The sequence below is a fragment of the Adelges cooleyi genome, unplaced genomic scaffold (genome assembly GCF_023614345.1).
Source record: "Adelges cooleyi isolate 19-005CV unplaced genomic scaffold, UGA_ACOO_1.1 ACOO_flye_CR_arks_rails_tigmint_CR_PRNA_21, whole genome shotgun sequence".
Classification (NCBI taxonomy): domain Eukaryota; kingdom Metazoa; phylum Arthropoda; class Insecta; order Hemiptera; family Adelgidae; genus Adelges; species Adelges cooleyi.
In genome coordinates, this window is record NW_026095871.1 from 13,359,733 (window position 1) to 13,378,813 (window position 19,081).

At 30.6% G+C, this 19,081-nt stretch overlaps 2 protein-coding genes across 4 annotated transcripts in view; one reads left to right on the top strand and one right to left on the bottom strand.

Moving 5' to 3' along the window:
- The window catches only part of LOC126834642 (uncharacterized), a 34,471-nt gene extending 27,495 nt beyond the window's left edge, over positions 1-6,976 (top strand). Inside the window, exons 5-6 of the mRNA XM_050566724.1 lie at positions 436-704; positions 4,327-6,976. Coding sequence (XP_050422681.1) covers positions 436-704; positions 4,327-4,415 — 358 coding nt within the window. The 3' untranslated portion in view covers positions 4,416-6,976. The remainder of the gene's footprint in view (positions 1-435; positions 705-4,326) is intronic.
- Positions 1,929-10,883, bottom strand: LOC126834641 (alkylglycerol monooxygenase-like). 3 transcript variants are annotated; one of them, XR_007685094.1, is made up of 10 exons: positions 10,726-10,883; positions 9,871-9,998; positions 9,658-9,809; positions 8,914-9,017; positions 8,651-8,813; positions 7,973-8,124; positions 7,769-7,906; positions 7,530-7,649; positions 4,825-5,374; positions 1,929-4,691 (listed from the first exon to the last, which is right to left on the bottom strand). XR_007685094.1 is itself a non-coding variant. In XM_050566723.1 (10 exons), the coding sequence occupies exons 1-9, from the start codon at positions 10,834-10,836 to the stop codon at positions 5,123-5,125; spliced, it is 1,320 nt and encodes a 439-aa protein (XP_050422680.1). In that variant the 5' UTR covers positions 10,837-10,883; the 3' UTR covers positions 1,929-4,691; positions 5,105-5,122. The 3 variants fall into 3 exon arrangements, 2 of the variants coding, with proteins under 2 accessions (XP_050422680.1, XP_050422679.1); XM_050566723.1 differs by having other exon boundaries at positions 5,105-5,374; XM_050566722.1 differs by having other exon boundaries at positions 1,929-5,374.
- Positions 10,884-19,081: the final 8,198 nt, after the last annotated feature.

Consider the following 19,081-nt stretch of genomic DNA (forward strand, 5'->3'; position numbering starts at 1 on the left):
ACCTAGATCTTATTTATTTTATAATTAATATTAGTAAAGTCATATAAAATATATAAATAAGTATGTACATTTTGTTGTAAATTAATTTTAGGAAACTAAAAAAAAATATTAACTTTATATTTTAAAAGTTATAACATGTGTAATGGAAAAGTCCCGTTCTTATAGCGTACCGATTTGAACTATTAGAACTTATTACTCACCAAAATATTATTTATTGAAATTCCCTCATCTCCATTCCTAACTTTTATAGTAATAATATTTAAAAAAAAATACTACTTTTTAACAATTTATGAAGCGTCTATTATCATTCAAAAATAACTAAACGATTGAATTATCTAAGTTGATGACTTAAGTAAATAGGTGCAGGCAAAACAAATTATAATACTTTGTGTTCAATAACCATACCCAAGACGTTCGTATTTTGTGTTACTTTAGGTCTACTGCCGGTTTATCTGAAGACAATCGGCGATTTGAGAACGAAGTCGATACCAAAGTAAAAATGAAAAGAAAAAAACCGAGGCGGAGGTTCCACCACGAAGTGGAATCGTCCGTGATGAGACCTCAACCTGTCCCTACTATACACCCAGACGACTTACCTCAAAGAGCGAGATGGACAATCATTATAACGGCCGGGCTGCTTTTGATTACTTGCATGCTTTTAGTCGGCGTCACTCTTCGGATGGCACCCGTAATCGACGAACTTGGTAAGTTTAATTGAAAATTAAAAAAACAATAATAAATAACAACCCGCGCGACCGATATATTTCTTTCAAGTAAAAAAATCTCCAACATTAAAATCGCGATTGATAATCGAATTAAACTATAATATACTAGATTTAAATGATAATATCGAAAAAAAAAAACTTCAGTTGTGATAACGTTTTCACCGAATAATATAAGTTCTACGCTTTGTCGTAGGCCATACATAGAAGTAGATGAGCATCGCAGGTAAACATTTTGTGTTTGGAATTTTAATGATACTAAAATTCCATAAACCAGTCACAATTACACAACCAGTCTTATTGACTGATAATTCGATTTTTTTTTAAACAAAAATTACATTTTTTATTAATTTTAGAACAATTTATATAGGTCTTATAAAAATTGTGTAAATTAAATACTTTTTTGACCATACAATTTTTCCGGTATACAGCCTTAGTTACATTAATTGTATTATTATTATGGTGGTTATATAAATAACAAACATACTATAAAATATTGCTATTAACTATTTCGCATAAAAAATATCAAAACTATTGAATCGACCACAATAAATATTTAAAATAATACCGAATAATTCAATAATTATTTTAGATTTTCAAACAAGTTCTAAAAACTATAATGCTTTATTAATAAAATATTTGTTACTTTTATACACTATAAACATTAAATTCTCTATATACTAAAAAAAGTAAAGATCGACCCATTTATTATGACTTAAATTTTAATTTGACATAGAAAGTCCTGCATAACTCATAAAGAATATTAGTGAACAAAAAAAATAAATAAATATACGCGACAAATAAAACAATACAAATGAGGATTTGTGAATGGACATTTATTAATTGCGGTCCCTAAATTGATGAGGTAATTTATACTATTTAATTGTGAGCAATACACTTAAAACCTACCATTTTGATAAATTTAATTGATAATACTAATCAATGACAGTTTGTGTAAAAAGTAATATAATAAATGTATTTTAATTTTAATTATTTTCATCAAACAATTTAGCATTATTATTTTTATTTTTATTTAAAAAACAAATTAAAGTTTTTTTTTGTTACAAAATAATTATAATGTATGCCGTACACATGAGTTATTTCCCACCGAAGCTTAAACCATTTTAACATATGATTTTTTTTCACTTTAAGTATCCATTGATAGTTTTGTTATTCATAATAACATAATATACAATGTAGGTTATACATTACTATGTACTGTTGTTTAATATTTGCTCCCAAATCTTACAGCGCAATTAATTATTATTTATAAAACAAAAGGTTAACATATATCAGGAGAGGAACGTACTCAGGGGAAGGGTGCGGGAGGGCTGATGCTCCTCCCATTTACAGTATATTCAAATTTGGTTAATTAGAGAAGATATAATTTAAGGTATAATGTGAATATTTCAGGGCGGTTTTTTTTTTTAATTTATGTAATGTTGTCCTCGCTGTCATAATTTAAAAACCTTTTACCAAAATTTAATTTGATTTACAAAACTCAATTTTATAAAAAATGAAAAATTTCATTGGCTATTATTTTATCATTGTAGGGATACGTGTCCCTACATTAAGCTCAGCAAAAATAAGCGCCCTTAGTTTTTAAATTAACACCTCCAACGTTATTGCTGTTCACACTACACATTATCTTTGTAATAAAATAGATACTACGGTTTTATGTCAAACGCATTCCAGTAGTATATTGTTATTATGCGGTACGTCTGGAAATAATAAATTATGCATGAACCCCGTACAGAAATTCCGAAATGTGTTCTTGATGTCATATGGAAGGGTGTTTAAGAATAATGGAGAGTAAGTGCAAAGTTTAGCGGCTCACAAGGGCGTCCCCTTTGTTATTGGTACTAAGCGGGTCGAGGTGGGCATAAAGTTTGTCGTGCGAATTGTTCATGAACTGGCACTTGAATAAATTGTTCCCACGGGATGAACGAGACAAACGTATCGGCAGTTGACGCTGGCAGTAACAAGCCTGAGAATGAAGTTGTATCCCGAATAAACATTATTCCCGAAATCGTGCATAATATTGTATGTTATTATTGTTATACTATACGTACATAAGTTAAGCAGTTTGTACGGGAAGTATATCCGCTTTCTATAAGGAGGCAAAATCCCTTGAAATTAAGTCGTCGTGGTAGGTCCGTCGTCCGTCGTAGATGGTATACTATAGCTTTATTGTTTATCCTTAGAATCGCTTTAAACTTTTAAAAGAACGCGATAGCTAAAAGCAAAATTCAAAACACCCGAAACTACAAAATAATACTCATCCCCCCATCACATATCTAAGAGTAAGTATTTTGCAAAATTCTTTGAATTATTCCTCAACGGACTTTCCACTTTTTCTTTTTTAGACTAAAAACTGGTCGACGTTCTAATAAAAAATGATACAATTCAAACAAAGTATTACTAAACAAAATAAAAATACAATTTTTTTTAAAAAGGGGATTCGATACCGACCATTTTTAAGGAGTTTTGTATAAGCAATATTTAGGAAAAAGTGGTTTTAATAAATTTCGACCATGTCAATTAATTTGTTTAAGCTTCATGGTATTATTTTTAAATTAAATAATTTTGTCTATGAACCAGTGACCCGATTAAGTAATCTGAAAACAGATTTGAATTCGTTATGAAGTTTACTTGTGATCCTACAAAGTACTTTTTTGATATATTTTTCTTACTATGAATAAGAAACGTTTGAACATTTTATACAATTTTAAAATCAAATTGTAAAGGGATAAATTTCAAAATTAAAAAAGTGCCTTGTAGGATCTCAAGTGAACTTCATGACGAATACAAATTACTTATTGAAAAACTAGTTCGACCTGTGCGTTAGACAAAAGATGATGTGTTTTGACTGAAAAAACGGCCGCTATCGAATCCCCTTAATAAACAACGTAGATGAACTCACACAAACGACTTTTTTTCGGGGCGTAAAATATGCCTTTCTAAACACATTTACTAATAAATAAAATTAAAAATTAATAGTTTATCTACATTTAAAATTTTAATAAGGTTTTTGACAATGTTACTAGAGACCTAGTTTATGTATAATTTAGATAAGACAGAATTTTTCATTTTTCAAATAATTATATCTTTGAAAATAAAAAAGCACAACAAAAAAAAACATTATTTCCTTGGTTAATATGCTCTGTAAACTTCTCGGCTTCACAGAAAAGTGCATCCACCTAAACTTGTTTTGGTATGGTTTTGTTATAATTTATAAATGTTGAAAAATATATTACATACTCTTTTGAAACAAAATTTAGTTTAATATGTAAAGTTTATCAAAAACTTACTCCTTAATAAATAGGGGGTTTTACGCCCTAAACTCATCATAAGATAGATTAGTACTTTGAATTATGAAATTAGACATCAAAAGATATTTAATAGAATAAAATTAACAGGCGACTAAGACGTTAACTGAAAAACCCTATTCAAAAAATTTTGTTTCAAATTAAAGTTAAAAACATGTTCAACAAATAGGTCACATGGTTAAAATAATGCGCTTAAAATACTATTCAGACCACATGTTCAAAAATGAATAATTTTAACGCAAAAATAAAAGTAATCATTTTCTCTTTGCTTTCAGTTCGTGACCAAAACGCGGATTTAATAAACTCGTTAGACCGAGAAGAATTCGGACCGTCCGAAAACAGTACCGAAGACATGTATAAATAGTTAGGACATAATATTAGATTGATTTAACATAATATGAGGTTTATATAAAATAAAGTGTATACAAATAAAAACAAAAAAACTAAACATAATACATTATAAGTTATAATCTATAGTAATTGTTTTAAAAACGTGAAGGCACGGTAAAACTTAACAATTTAATAATATTGTTAACTTAACAATAACACATAATTTGTACGGTAATCACGTGTGTTAGTATTGATTTACATCAGTAATAGTTCTGGCGTTTGGACAGGATTAGGAGCTTCCAGTAGTGCTCTAATAAAAAAAACTAATTAGCTCTTCATTACAAAATAAAATTGTTATACAATTTCAGATTGTCTACTAAAAAAACAATCTTTAAAGTTATTTTCTATTACAACTAAATATAACTATAATGTATTATTTTCACCTATAATAATTTGTTTTTCATAGAGAACCTCCTTGCTTAGCAAAACTGTTAATTAGTGGTTATTAATTCTTTATAACAATTTAAACGTATATGTATGTATAAACATTTGAGATGTAATATTAAATCTGAAAAATGTATTTTATTCGTACAAGATAATTATCCAATCGTTTCTAGGTGCCAAAATGAATTAACTAATTTCGATTATAATATATTATAAGGGTTTTAGTAAATTTATCGTTTACCCTTTTCGCGGTGTGTCTATATTATACCTCTTTACTACCTGTTAATAATGGCCGATTCAGTCCACCAATATGGCTACAGACCAAATTATAGAAGATGAACCCGACAGAATTCGATATCCTTGCAAGGCAGACTCGTCCAATGGCTTCAAGTGCGATTGATCCGAGCATGTGAGATGAACGAACAGCGTTAGACATTTGGCCAGTTCGACGAACCGAGCCCATTGAGACTTCTCGAATAACATGCCTATGCTCGTCAACGACCAGGTAATGTAAAACACCACTACCAGCATACACTGGGTGCTGATTGCCTTTAAAACACAAACAAAAAAAAAAAACAAAAATCTTTTAAGATTTTCAAATTTTCATAGTTTCATCGAGCATAATTTGGTCTATTGTTTTTGGAAATTCACAATCATAACTTTTTAAATAGAAAACACGTAGGAACGATTTTGTTTAGGAAATCTAAAACCTAGTATTTTATTATAACAATATCCCCATTGTAAGTAGCCTATACATTGAGATATTGACCAGCCTTACTATTATATACATAGCACAAATATTGCAAGTGGCACAAGCTTATGCCGAAAAAGGCCACTTAACGGTAACCTTTGACAAAACATAAACTTTCAGGTTTTTTATTTCCCACATAACTTTGTGTTTTTTTTTTCTAATAAACTATACGTATAACCGATGATATATTCAATTTCCATTCTGTCATTACTCACGGTTTTTAAAAAAAACGCTCTAATATACATAAGTATATTTAGTTATCAAACTTGTTTTTACCAAAAAGTGACATTGCCCCTTTTTCACCCAAACCACAGACATTACATTGATGATCATGATAATATTGTAATTTAAATATATTTTAACGATTATTAAAATCATAAGTTATATTTTATACAGGCATTTTTTATTTTATTACTCATATAACATAATATTATTAATGAAATTTATTTGTAACTCATCGTGCATCAAAAACTATGTTAATTTATTAAATTCGTCTGATCACCGAATTATCAAAGTATACAATTGTTTTTTTATGCTTACAAAAGAATTAATCGAAACGTAATATTTTGTATTTTAATTCGCCGATTTTTTTAAAATTATTTTTCAAAACAAAGCTCATTGCAATATGACAAACAAAAGTAAATGGTAATGTAATGTTTTATAATAGTAAAACCAATTTTTCGACAAGGTTCATTTTCGCATAATACATAACGGCAACTGCGAACGTTTTTAAATAACTGTATTATAAATATATTATTGTATTTTATAACAACAAGTGTTTTGTTTTATCCTTCTTTTGTGTAAACATTACCAACAATCGTTATTGTTGTAGCGCTGTAATTATAAATAACGATACCTTGTAATAATACCTAATCTAACACGTGTGGACATTATTTTTGAATTAAAATCTTAGAGATGTGATTTTCTTATTATTTTTGCCACATCTGAGATCGCGGCAAATAGTGTTGTTTTTGCGCGATTACAAATTACTGTTGTAATTTAGAAATTGTATTTAAACAAATCTCTACTCTAGTGTAAGTAATATGGATGAATAAGTTTGACTTTCCTTAATGTTGCAAAATTTGTATTTGTGTTTTTGTTCCCGACAGTGTTACTCAAACAATAAAAATGTTATTATTTATAACAAAATTAATATCCTTATGGAATGTCTAAAATGTGCCAACCCAGAGGCGTTTCTCCGAAAAAAATACTTGCTGATTTAATTTGTTTTGTTTTTTAATGGATAACGAGTTAAATAATGAAAATATTTTAAATTATAAACTATTTGTTTTAAAATGTGAGTTTTCCATTTTATTTGATAAATCTATACAGGATGTTCCGGATTTCTTTAGTTTAGACTTATAATTATAAATATTTATACCAGCTACATCATATTTTTATGTCCAACATAATAACTCATATTATTATTATTATTATTATATTATGTGATTATTGCATGTTGTGATGAGGTATTGTTATGTTTGAAACCCGTGTTTGTGTATAGCGATTTATCGATGTTTTATTATTATAATAATTATTTAAATTAGTTGTGTAAATAAAATTATAATAATATTTAATTATATATTATTACAATATTAAATTTCATTATAATATCACAATTATTGTAATAAAAACATTTGTTTGTTGATTGTATGATCATTACCGTTTTCGTGGTTATTTCTAAAATAATAATATTATATTTAACTCCTAGCATCTTTTTTTCTAGAACGTGGTATTTCAACTATTATCACCCATCCCATGAGTACTTTTTCTGGGTAAATATTTTAAAAAGATTTACAGGGATCTCTACCTGACCGGACGAGCTTTTAAGTAAGGATTTGGCCCATATATATTTTTTTATTTACCACGCGTTCGTTTTAAAAAATCGTTTAAAATGCACGCCTGTCGATGGTATACCTAAGCCTGTATACATTTTTCACGTGGCGCACTTACCGTACGTGGTATATTGGCCAAGATAAAGTACCCGTTGGCCGCTGCGACGAAATGGACTAATAAATAAATCTTGAGCGTCAGCGAAATTTTCACGTCGTATTTTTTCCTCCGTTTTCTGACCTGAATTAAATTAATTTTACAAGTTAAAAAAAATATATATACTTCCATCGGTGAAGGGCGTGCGTGGTGCCGTTAACGGAATGATTGTTGGAAAGAAAAATACAAATAAACCCAATTACGCAGGCACGGTGTTTACTGTCTTTGCCCGTCCACGAGAGTCCCGGCGTCCAGCTGGGTCCTCTGACCACCGATCTCAGTTTGTCTCGCCAGTCTTTCATTAGGTTCCACTTGTTGTATACATTGTAGTTGTAAAATATCTATAGCAACACACCAGTTAGAGACACGCGTCGATCGGTCACACGCCGGGTCTATGCGTGGGATACCTGCAAGTACACGGGGTTGTAACTACTCTTTTGGTACACCAGACCATAGTTGATGTGCGTTTTCGGGTCGACCTCTTGAAACGTACCGAAAATGCGGTCCCATATTATCAAAACGCCGCCGTAGTTTTTGTCCAAACAACGCAGGTTGCTCCCTGACACGGAATAAAAGAAATTAATTAATTACTGTTAATTAGGTTCGATTACTTTGTAATTTTAATTAGACCAATTAAGAAACCCAAGCGTTCAAAAACAAAAAAAAATTATCCAGATATGTCTTTCCGTTACAAAGTTATGCGTGAATATAGCTTAAAAAAAAAAAAATACATACAGTCCGAATTTATAACCTTCTACTTTTTTGAAGTCGCTTAGAGTACTCGAGATAATTGTGCATAAACGTGTCAACGAGTTTGAGGGTAGTTTGCTGTTTAAAGAATAACGTTTTGACAAGGAGGTGATTGATGTAACCGAAAATCGTTGAATTAATATATTATTTATCACTTGTTTCGACTAGAAAAGTCAAGAAAAGTAATGAACGAATGGAAAAGAGACAACTCGAGAGTGGCCCCGATAGGAGGAAGTCAACTTGACCCAGTTTAAGTCCAGAGTGCCTATTAATTAAACAAAAAAAAACATGCAAAACTACAACAGCTCGATTGTGTTCGTTGTGTTCATTCTTACCGTGATGCACCCTGTGGTGTGCCGGAGTGTTTAAAACGTATTCCAATGGTCCCAGGGTAGGTATGGTCTCCGTATGAATCCACACTTGGTAGAGAAGACCGAGTTGCTGGTGGACGAGTAATAAAACTGGGGGAACGACCAGGGCAAGAGGTGCATAGAACAACTAACAAAAATGTGTTCACTAAGTGGTTTTCTCATTGACACCATTAGGTACCATTATACCATTTAGTATACTCAATGGCTGTACTACATATAGAACTTACGACTCCGACCAAATACTGGAACACCGACTGTCGGACGCCCACGGCCACGTTGAAATCTTCTGAGCTATGATGCACCTGATGTTGTGCCCAAAATATATGGATTTCTTAAAAAAATATGACGCGTAAAAATTATTAGACATCTGATATGTTTTACATTTTCATAAAAAACAATTTTATTTCCGTTCATTATCGAAGCATATGAAAATGGATGCCTCAATATAAGACTGATGAGAAATGACCGACCAGCAATATTAGAGAAAGAAAGAGAAAATGAGAAGTGGAAAGAGATTAGACTCTAACCTCATTCCATCATTCCTTCCTCTAACCGTTAGAGGAAGGAATGTGTATGTTGGATGATCGTGTAATAATATTTCTCGTGGGTGGTCAACCGCAAGCACATATTTTATGCTGAAACTACTCCGTTTGAGTAAATGAAGAGTTAAAGTGTCAAACGTGTTCCAAGTGCCAAAGTATAAAAATTAAACTTTATAATTTTATTTGTATTTTATTCATTACCGGAAACACTTTAACATGTTTTTGAGTTTTCAACATGATTGTTTTTTTTTTATAAACAACTATTCTTTACTTGAAAAATGTACAAAATTGTTTCCGGTAATGAATAAAATACAAATTCAAACTATAAAGTACAACTTTTATACTTTGGCACTTGGAACGTTTGACACTTTCACTCTTCAAATATTGTACATTTTTTAACGTGATACGGGTTCCGTTAGCCGGACATACCGTGGCTGGCCCTGTGCATCCAGTAGTAACAAAAGTCCACTATTACGGCGGCACAATACCAAAACAGCACCGAATCCCAGGGCAGAGCCAATATCCTATAGTTGTCGTATACCCAAATATACAGACATTGTTCCGATCCTCGGTAAAGCAACCTGTGCCGGAACACACAATTACTATATAAATATCATATCGTTGTTTTATATCGTCACAGACTTGGCACATTCCTGCAAGATGGCATGGCTCATTGAAGTGATGCTGTCGTTCAATCGGATCACGTCTTTTTTCTGCCACGCTCGCAAAACGTTTTCTATTGCTAAAAGGACCATAAAATAAGGCCACGCCTGTGGATAGCAAAAGGAGTTTAAAAGTTAAACATTTTAATAATCTGTATAACTGGCATAGGGAGATCGGCAATAATGAAACAAGAGTTGCTAACATCACGAAGATCCTAATATTTTATATTATGATTCGACCCTTTCCACAGGTTAGTGATGTGGTTTGAGGATGTAAGCAAATGTGTTGTGTATTCTCGCTCATTCTTTCATTGAAAACTGCTTGCATCCACATACCCGATTATCTAATTACTTCAATAAGATGACACTGTTAAACAAACGCATTGGATTTTATCGTTAATTTAAAAAAAATTAAGAGCCTCATCTCCAAAGCAAATTATGAGCGGTGACACAACAAAATATTTTTAACCATACCTACAAAAAATATTTTTTTGTAGACAGTCCTAAGTCTGTTAAAATGGGAAGGAAAATATTTTGAACTCAATAGTTTGCATCAAGACAAAGTGTTGACATCTTTTATTATTATATTTTATTAAACTGTGCTAAATGCTACTCGTTAGTATACGTTTATTATTTATATTGATTTCCGCGTAAAAATATTTTACAGTCTATCCGACCAAGACATAGTAATATTTATCTATGTACTTTTGTATTCTAAACAATCATAATGTTATTCTTTCTAAGCGTTCAAAACATGTCAACTCTCGCAGCCACCATTGTGTTTCAGCATTACCGACCGGTGGTCTTATCAATTTGCAGACCAAAATATAATTACCTGAACGTATATGAGCGGTACGCGTTTAAGGTCATCGTACATGTACCGTCGAGGATTGGTCAGATAGAACATGTCCCACATTAACACGGTGTCGTTGCCAGTGTGACCCATCTCTTCTGTAGGCTATTCGATGGCGACTAAAAACATCTACCACAGCACCGTATCTGCCGTCAAGATAACTAAAGTCGAAACCGATACAACGGAAAGAATGTGAGCTTAAGGGAAATTTAATACTATAATATATTCTACTGGCCATTTCTTTTCCCTTTTTTTCAATGTGTTTATATATGGCTTCTTAAATTTTTCTACGCATCCCACTGTACTTGTAATTATGTAACGTTCCGGCATGGTACAGTCGATGCCTAGCAATAATTGGATTATGTTTGTTTTGAACCATAAATATATATATATATATATATATATATACCCATATGATGTATGTATACTGAATATAGGTAATACTACTTATATTCCATTAGATTTCCAGCGTTGTACTTGAATATATCAACAAACTAAGTCAGGTAAAAATACTCTTTTACTGGGAAAACGATAATTTTATTTCGCAAAACATTTAAAGTCACTGAAATGCAATTATCACATAAAAACGACCGATTAATATATATTCTATCACATAAGTTCACCTAAACTTTATATTTTTATATTGAAATTACACAACTGGAGTTTGGCGCAGACATAGGCTTATTATCGGTGTAGTAGGCCTTTTTTTATAAACGTGTTATTATTAATAATTCCATTGAAAGTACTAATTCTTCTTTAATTCTAACGAACCTACTAATGTCTTTATTTAAGTATTTTCTGCAAAAGCCTCCTATTATATTCCTTTAACTATGGCTAAGTTTCAGGGTAACTTAAAACTCAATATCCCCACTTTAAATTGCACATAGTTACACAGTAAAAGGTTTAAACACAATTCAAACTGCTTGGTCCTCCCAATTTTATTTTTTTAATTCCACCCACAAAGCTTTACGATTTTCCAGTATAGTGAAAATGTCTTTTATTATATAGTTCACTTCTGGCTTAAATGCCATCTAACTCTAACTTAAGACATGCCTACATTAAACGCGCGTTTTTGTAGGTTTGCAAATAATTCCCATGCGTATTTCCCCTAAGTTTGACCTCGGCTATATTTGTTTGGTATATACATTTGTCCATCTTCTCCAGTTGTTCGAAGAAAAAAAGGTACGTTTAGCTATTACGTAAAAAAAAAAAGAAAACAAGTAAGAAAAATTAATTGGCACAACATTTAAAATGAACTGAAAAATTAAAATAAGTTAAAAAGTCATTGGACCGCAAGATGTGAACAAGTTATACACCCACTTACATAATATTTTAACCCATGTAGTTAACTTGTACTTGACTGCATATCATAAACCACCTAATGTGTTATTATCAAAGCAATTGATGTTAACGTAATTAGAAAAAGTAATTACTGATTGGCTTTTATGCCTTATGGCTTATAGCCATAACATTTTACGTGACCTTTTATTGATTCAATATTTTTTGTATATTATATTTTGTATTAAGTATTGTTTTGTGCTTTAACTTTTGTATACTACGTTGTTAATATTTTAAAAGTTATTACACTCAGGATTAAAAAAGAGTAAACATATCAAAACACTCTATCTACTTTCTATGTGTTATTTTTATTCAAGTTACAGCCTTAAATTTTATACTTATAAAATATTTGTTTTACTTTTTTAACCCAATTGTGTAACAAATCACAAAAATGATATTTTGTTTTGATAAATTTAGTAGATATAGTACTTTCAAATCCAGATTTACATAAAACAGTTAATAATAATATTTTTAGTTCTTGACCAATTGGTCAATTGTATTATTAATCAAAATGGCATACAAAAAGAAATTGTTTTAAAGCAACATTAAAAATCGATAAAGTTCGAAAATTTCTTTGATCTTTACTAACATTTTTAAAAACAATTTTTATAAACCTAAACTAAAGATATTCACTTACTCGTACATCTAAATCGTATGTATACCTATAAGTTTTAAATGGCTTGAATAGTTGTTCGGATGTTGGATTTAAAAAAATGAATGATAAATGTTTCAATTATTATTATTAGTAATAATATAACATACAGTATGTTCTAGATTCCTAGAATTTCAATTTCAATTTCTTTTCGTTTTATTTTGTTATTTGCATATAAGGTAATTTAAAAATGTATATAATAAAAGCAATCTTTTCAGATTCCATTTTTTAATTAGAAATTACCCAATCATAATTTTTTTTCATGAGATTTCAGAGGCTTTTTGGTTACTGTAATATTATAATGCAACTTACCGTGTGCTGCTATCTAGCGATAGTTTTCAGCAAACTGGCGGTGTACTATTAATACACTAGATACTTTTTAGGCCCTTGCGTATTACCCTAGTTAATCATTTATACTCGAATGTACATTATACCTACCCTCTTATTTTCACTTTTCTGTTGAGTTATATATTTAATTACCATATACAGGATGATCCAACTAACGTAAGACACTCACTTTCTCTGAAAATATAAATATTTTGAGAATTTTTTTTTCCCTTAACTTTTAGGTACATGTTTTACCACATTTTTCAATATTTTGAAAATTTTTATCACCAATCTTTATAAGCCAAAAAGGGGGATTTTTGGTTTTTTAAATGGCAACATATGTTTTTAATTACATAAATTTGTAGACAAAAAATTAAAAATTACGTTAGCGTTCAAATTTTGAATTTTCATTTATTTGTTCGTTTGTTATGACTTTATGAAGATTTGATTTTTTGACTGTATTTCTTAATATTTTCAATCGTTACTACAAAGACGAGTAGTTTTATTACATCGCGTACAAATAATTTGACGTGTTACCGTACTCAGTATCATAATCAGATGTAATAAATAACCTGTAATCTAAGTAATCTGTAGATAAGAACCGCTTGTCTATCATTATTTCAAAATCTTTTATAGTGAATTCCTAGTTTTTAGAATGTTATCGCCAGTTGGACAATGCGAACATAAATATGAATTTGTTGTGCTACCGGTTTTGGAAAACCGAAGAAATATGATTATTATTAAGAGTATCTTAGTTTGTTAGTATTTCAACAAAGTCGTAACTAATAAACAAATTAACAAAAATACAAAATTTAACGCTCACATATTTTTAAATTTTTTGTCTACAAATTGATGTAATTAAAAACATATGTTGCCATTTAAAAAAACCAAAAATCCCCCTTTTTGGCCTATAAGGATTGGTGAAAAATTTCAAAATATTAATAATTGTAGTAAAATATGTACCTAAAAGATTAAGAAAAAAAAAAATTCTCAAAATATTCATATTTTCAGAAAAAATGAGTGTCTTACGTTAGTTGGATCACCCTGTACATCCATATATATATTATTATACATATTATATATTTATATGTATAACCTTTCATTTAATACTTTAAATTTAGCTTGTTAGCTACTGCTAAGCTCTAGGATTTACTTCAGTATTATTTAAATCGTATGAAATGTACTTGACGGGTTTCTTGTGTTTATTCATCCTCTTCTTGACCTAGTCATAGAAGCAATAAATATTGAACGTACCCATAATAATGCTTACAATGCAATAAAGGAAAATAATTATAAATTAATTGCAAATTATAAATGGTCACAAACTCTGTTAAAAAGATAAATAATACAAAAAAATCTTCAAATTATGCATCTTTATACACCGTAACCAAAAAACAGTAATACCCAGAATAATAATATACTCGTATATAATATATATATATATATATATATATATATATATATATATATCATTATGTATATATATATACATTACATTCATTTTAATTGTAATAATTAATTTGGTAATTAGTGTATTTATCCATAATATTATTTTGGTGATTTGTGTTTTGCATCAAAAGGTTAGTTTTCTTATCTTGTAAAAAAACAACATGATTAATTGTAGAATCAGTACCTTATACATTAAAATATTGTAGATATCATATTGTTATATACTAACATTCTTTTAAACGTTAAATGAAAACGACATTCCTAAAAATTAAAACATTTTCTATCCTCGAGTAATATGATTTTTTTTACAAGTATTTTTTAATTTAAATGTTTTTTCAAACCAATTTCTATAGGAAAATATTATTTATCGGATAATACATATAATAAGCCTCGGTAATAAAGGCCCTTGGCTAAAATATTGTTAACAACTCAGTTCCAAAGTTTTCTATTGAAAAACCTTTGTGGAATTTTGCATTTTATCAGTTATTCTTCTTTGTGTTATACTGTTATCGCTTAAACCAAGTACGACTATTGTCTTAAAAAATATTTATTTAAGTCATACACCCTAATAATTTAATTTACCCTTTTTTCCAGTAAAACATATTCTTCACGTTTAACTCGTATTGCTACAGACAAACACGAAACAATGTGAGGGGGGGATAAGCTGTGTAAAATATACCTTTAAAAACTAAATTACATAATAGTATAAAAGGTACATATATTTTCATTAAGTACATCTGTACGCCGGTGAAAGAACAATACCTGTTCGTTAGTATCTATTCGTTATGGCCATATTTTGTGTCCTATGTAAAACATATAAGGCATTATTTTTATTTTTTAATTAGAATAGTTGTTTTAACATGTATATTTTTATACATGTTGCTGTTCGTACACGACAAAGCAATAATAAACACTTTGACGACAATTACTAGACACTTTTTTGATTCCAACAAAAATTAAAATGTATTATACGAAAAATGGGATTATACGTATGTATGAATATATTTGTATTATGTGAACCAGACGTGTAGGATTTACTTTATACAAGCACCACACGTTATTTGTTAGCATAGCAGTAGGTAAGTATACAACGTGGTGCGATCAACCAACACATAATTTATAAAAAATATACACATATAATATTGTTTGGAGTTTTACATTATACTTATTAATTATTATAACCAGCTATTGTCAACAACCGTATAAACAAAGTTTCAATATTATAATTAGATAACAATTAACATGTATAGGTATTTAAATTTTTTACAGGCCAGATTCCATGAAAAACGGCGGTAGAAATAAATACACATATTCTTATAATAAATTAAAGTTGACAAATTTATTAAAGCTTAACAGCTTTTGATCAACAAAGATCAAACACAAAAAAATGTATGCCTTTTTATTATTAATTCAATTCTGTACGTGAGAGGCAAAACATAAAATGTGAACGGTGTTGAGGTTTATTAAATTGTTTATGGTGTTTGGAGTTTATATTTTCTTGTGTCAAAATATGATAACTGTAGCTCAACTACTTATAATGTAGGCAATTATCGAACACTGCATATTTTTAAAAATCATAAAAATTATAAGAAAAAAAAATTATAATTAAGCAATAAACCTAAAAGAGTGTTTAAAATTTGTTTCAATTGTTAGAAGTCATAATTATAACTACAAACATATAGCTATATAGTTATATATACAGCGTATATTCAAGTAGTTAGCACTTCATTTATTTCATTACTATTTACTACTATTAACATACCCAAATAGAGGTAAGAGGTTTGGATATTGTTTGCAAGTGGTATCCATGAACCATATTATGCAACGACGCCAATATAAATAAATATCTTACAAAAAATCGCACTGTTAACTAGTCAACGTGCATTAATTTTGAATCAAAATCGATCAGCTGCTAGTTGCAAAATAACTCATTTATTCATAGACGGAATGAGGGGTGGGCAATTAGCCCCACCAATGTAAAAATAAGTCACTCCCGAGTCCTGTAAGTTTTAGCTATAAATTTTTTTTGATATTTTTAATTATTCATTTATTTTTTACCTCCAAAAATCAGGTCTTAAGCCTATGCAGTCATTTTGTAAACTATTTAAATATTGTAGTTTTGTGTTATTAAATTTCATACATTTTGTTTTGTTAATGTTTTTATTTCATAATTGTTTAAATAACTTATACTATTACATAAAATATTACTTAAATTGATGTACTTCATGTATTATATTATATAAATATATACAATAATAATATGAGGAATGGAACTACAGTAACATACACTGGCGGCTCCATTAACGTCACTGACACAAATAAAATAATTCCGACAGCGTATGTATATGCATCAGAAAAGTTAGGCTGGCTCACACGCTTAGAAGCCAAGGAAACTCTACTCCGAATAGTGTTTTATACAACAGGGCATGATAAATGGCAAAATATGAAGTATCAAGTACTTTCGTTTGCTACAGATGCCGTGATCCAAACACTGTCGGATTTAAAGTGTGGATTTTAGGGTTCATAAAACATAATTATTAGTATAAAGACCGGTGCTAATTATGCTATATACCTGATTAAACCTTAGAAGTATATTCTTTTAAATACTAGTCAAATAGATCCATAACTGGCGATTGTGACCGGATAGACTCTTAGTAGATTTTTAATATTACCCGTACTTGTTTAACAGTGGCAAACAATTAGGGAAAATACTAAGTAAAATATAAGCACCCTAATATATATATATATATATATTATAGACAATCATTATACAGGAATATTTTTTTCCGTACAGACTTTGAGAATGATCTCATGTCGATGAGCGGAATCGAAACCTATTTTGAGTTTTGCGAATGCGGGACTTTAAAGGGTACACTCGGTAGCTTAATTATTTTGCTACGATAATTCCTTGAATCGTTGTTCTAACGGGAAATGAGTTTTCTCATGGGATTTATCGTTCCCCAAACCCCCTATTTTTAGATAAGTCACACTATCTTTGGGATTTGCGGACGCCTTCGTGACGCTACGAGATGCCAGCATATAAAAATCTCAAGACATATCAAAATAGATATGTCAATAGGGGGTCGAAAAATCTCATGCTACCTTTGCTTTTGTATTAAATTTAATATTAAACGAGATAGCTGCCGTATGTACACTTTAAATTCTCGCATCCGCAAAACAAAAAATAGGTGACATAAGATCATTCGCAAAGTTTGTACGGAAAAATATAAATCACTCTGTATGTACATAATACAAATTTAATTGAATTGTTTATCGTTATTCATAAGACAATAGTAATAATTTAATTTGAATATAAAATGATGTGGTCAGAGATGTGGGAAATAAAGTCCATAGACGGAATCTCCCTCCCCCCCCCCCCACACACACAAAATGTATTAACGTCTAAAAAACTAATTATCATTCAACTAACAAGACTATTTTTTCAAGATTAATTAACCAAATATTTTAAATTGTCCTGAAATAAGTGTAATTTTCCGTCCAGTAGAATATATTGACAATAATTTGAGACAAGACACGAAATATTGCGTACAAAAACACTAAGTATTCGACACGACGTGGCTGTGTTGTTTAACTAATTATTGATATAATTAATAGATAAGTATTTTTTAAACTAATAAAATCATTTTGGACATTTTCACTGAACTATAAGTTTAGTGGTTTGTACGGCGTTTAAATTCCCCGCCACCGCCAATTGCCTAACGATGCGCATCGTTGGCAAACGGTGCGCACCGGCCGTTGCAGTGTGGCCGCTTCGGTCCAGCAATAACGGCATCGGTGGCGGTTGGCGTTGGTCGGCGGCGCTATGCCGGCAATTGAGGCGACGGACCGGCGGGCGGGGCGAACCAAAAAATCGATGGAAACGCGCGCGGCTGGCTCTACAGTGACACCCGGCAGCGGAATCCGGACGCTCAGTCACCAATTTTGAAAAACATGATCAGCTACATGAAAATTAAACAATGTAAAAAAAGAAATACCCCAGAAACAAGAAAAATATACTGCACGTCAAAGACCAGGGAATAGGTAAAAAAGTCAGAAGCAAACGCTTCGAACCCATGATTGGACGGTTAACTTTGGCGGGCGTGGGTCAAAACGCCGCTAGATGCCGCCACCGTCGTGAAAACGCAAGCGCGTACAACCGCGTATGAACGATTCTATGCGCGCGTATGTGTAGCATAATATATTATAATACTTGGGCAATAATGTTGTAATCTCGTTAATAACATTAAAATCCCGTGCGTTTTCGTCAGAAATGATTGGCTTCTCTAAAATCGAATTAAGTCTAACAGGATAATAAGTGGCCGCGCCGCCAACGGACGACCAAAGCCATCGTGCGTGAGTGCGTGTTTCGCCGAGTGGTGTCGGTCGTCGCGAGTGGGCCATTCTCGCCGACGTCGTATGCCCTTGCCGTCGGTGGTGGTGTCGCCGTTGCCAAACGGTTATTCAAATACCGCCTGCTCATTATTATAATAATTTTGTAGTATATAGTATAAATATATATATATATATATATATTATATACATGTTTTGCATTTATTCTGCTTCAATAAAAAA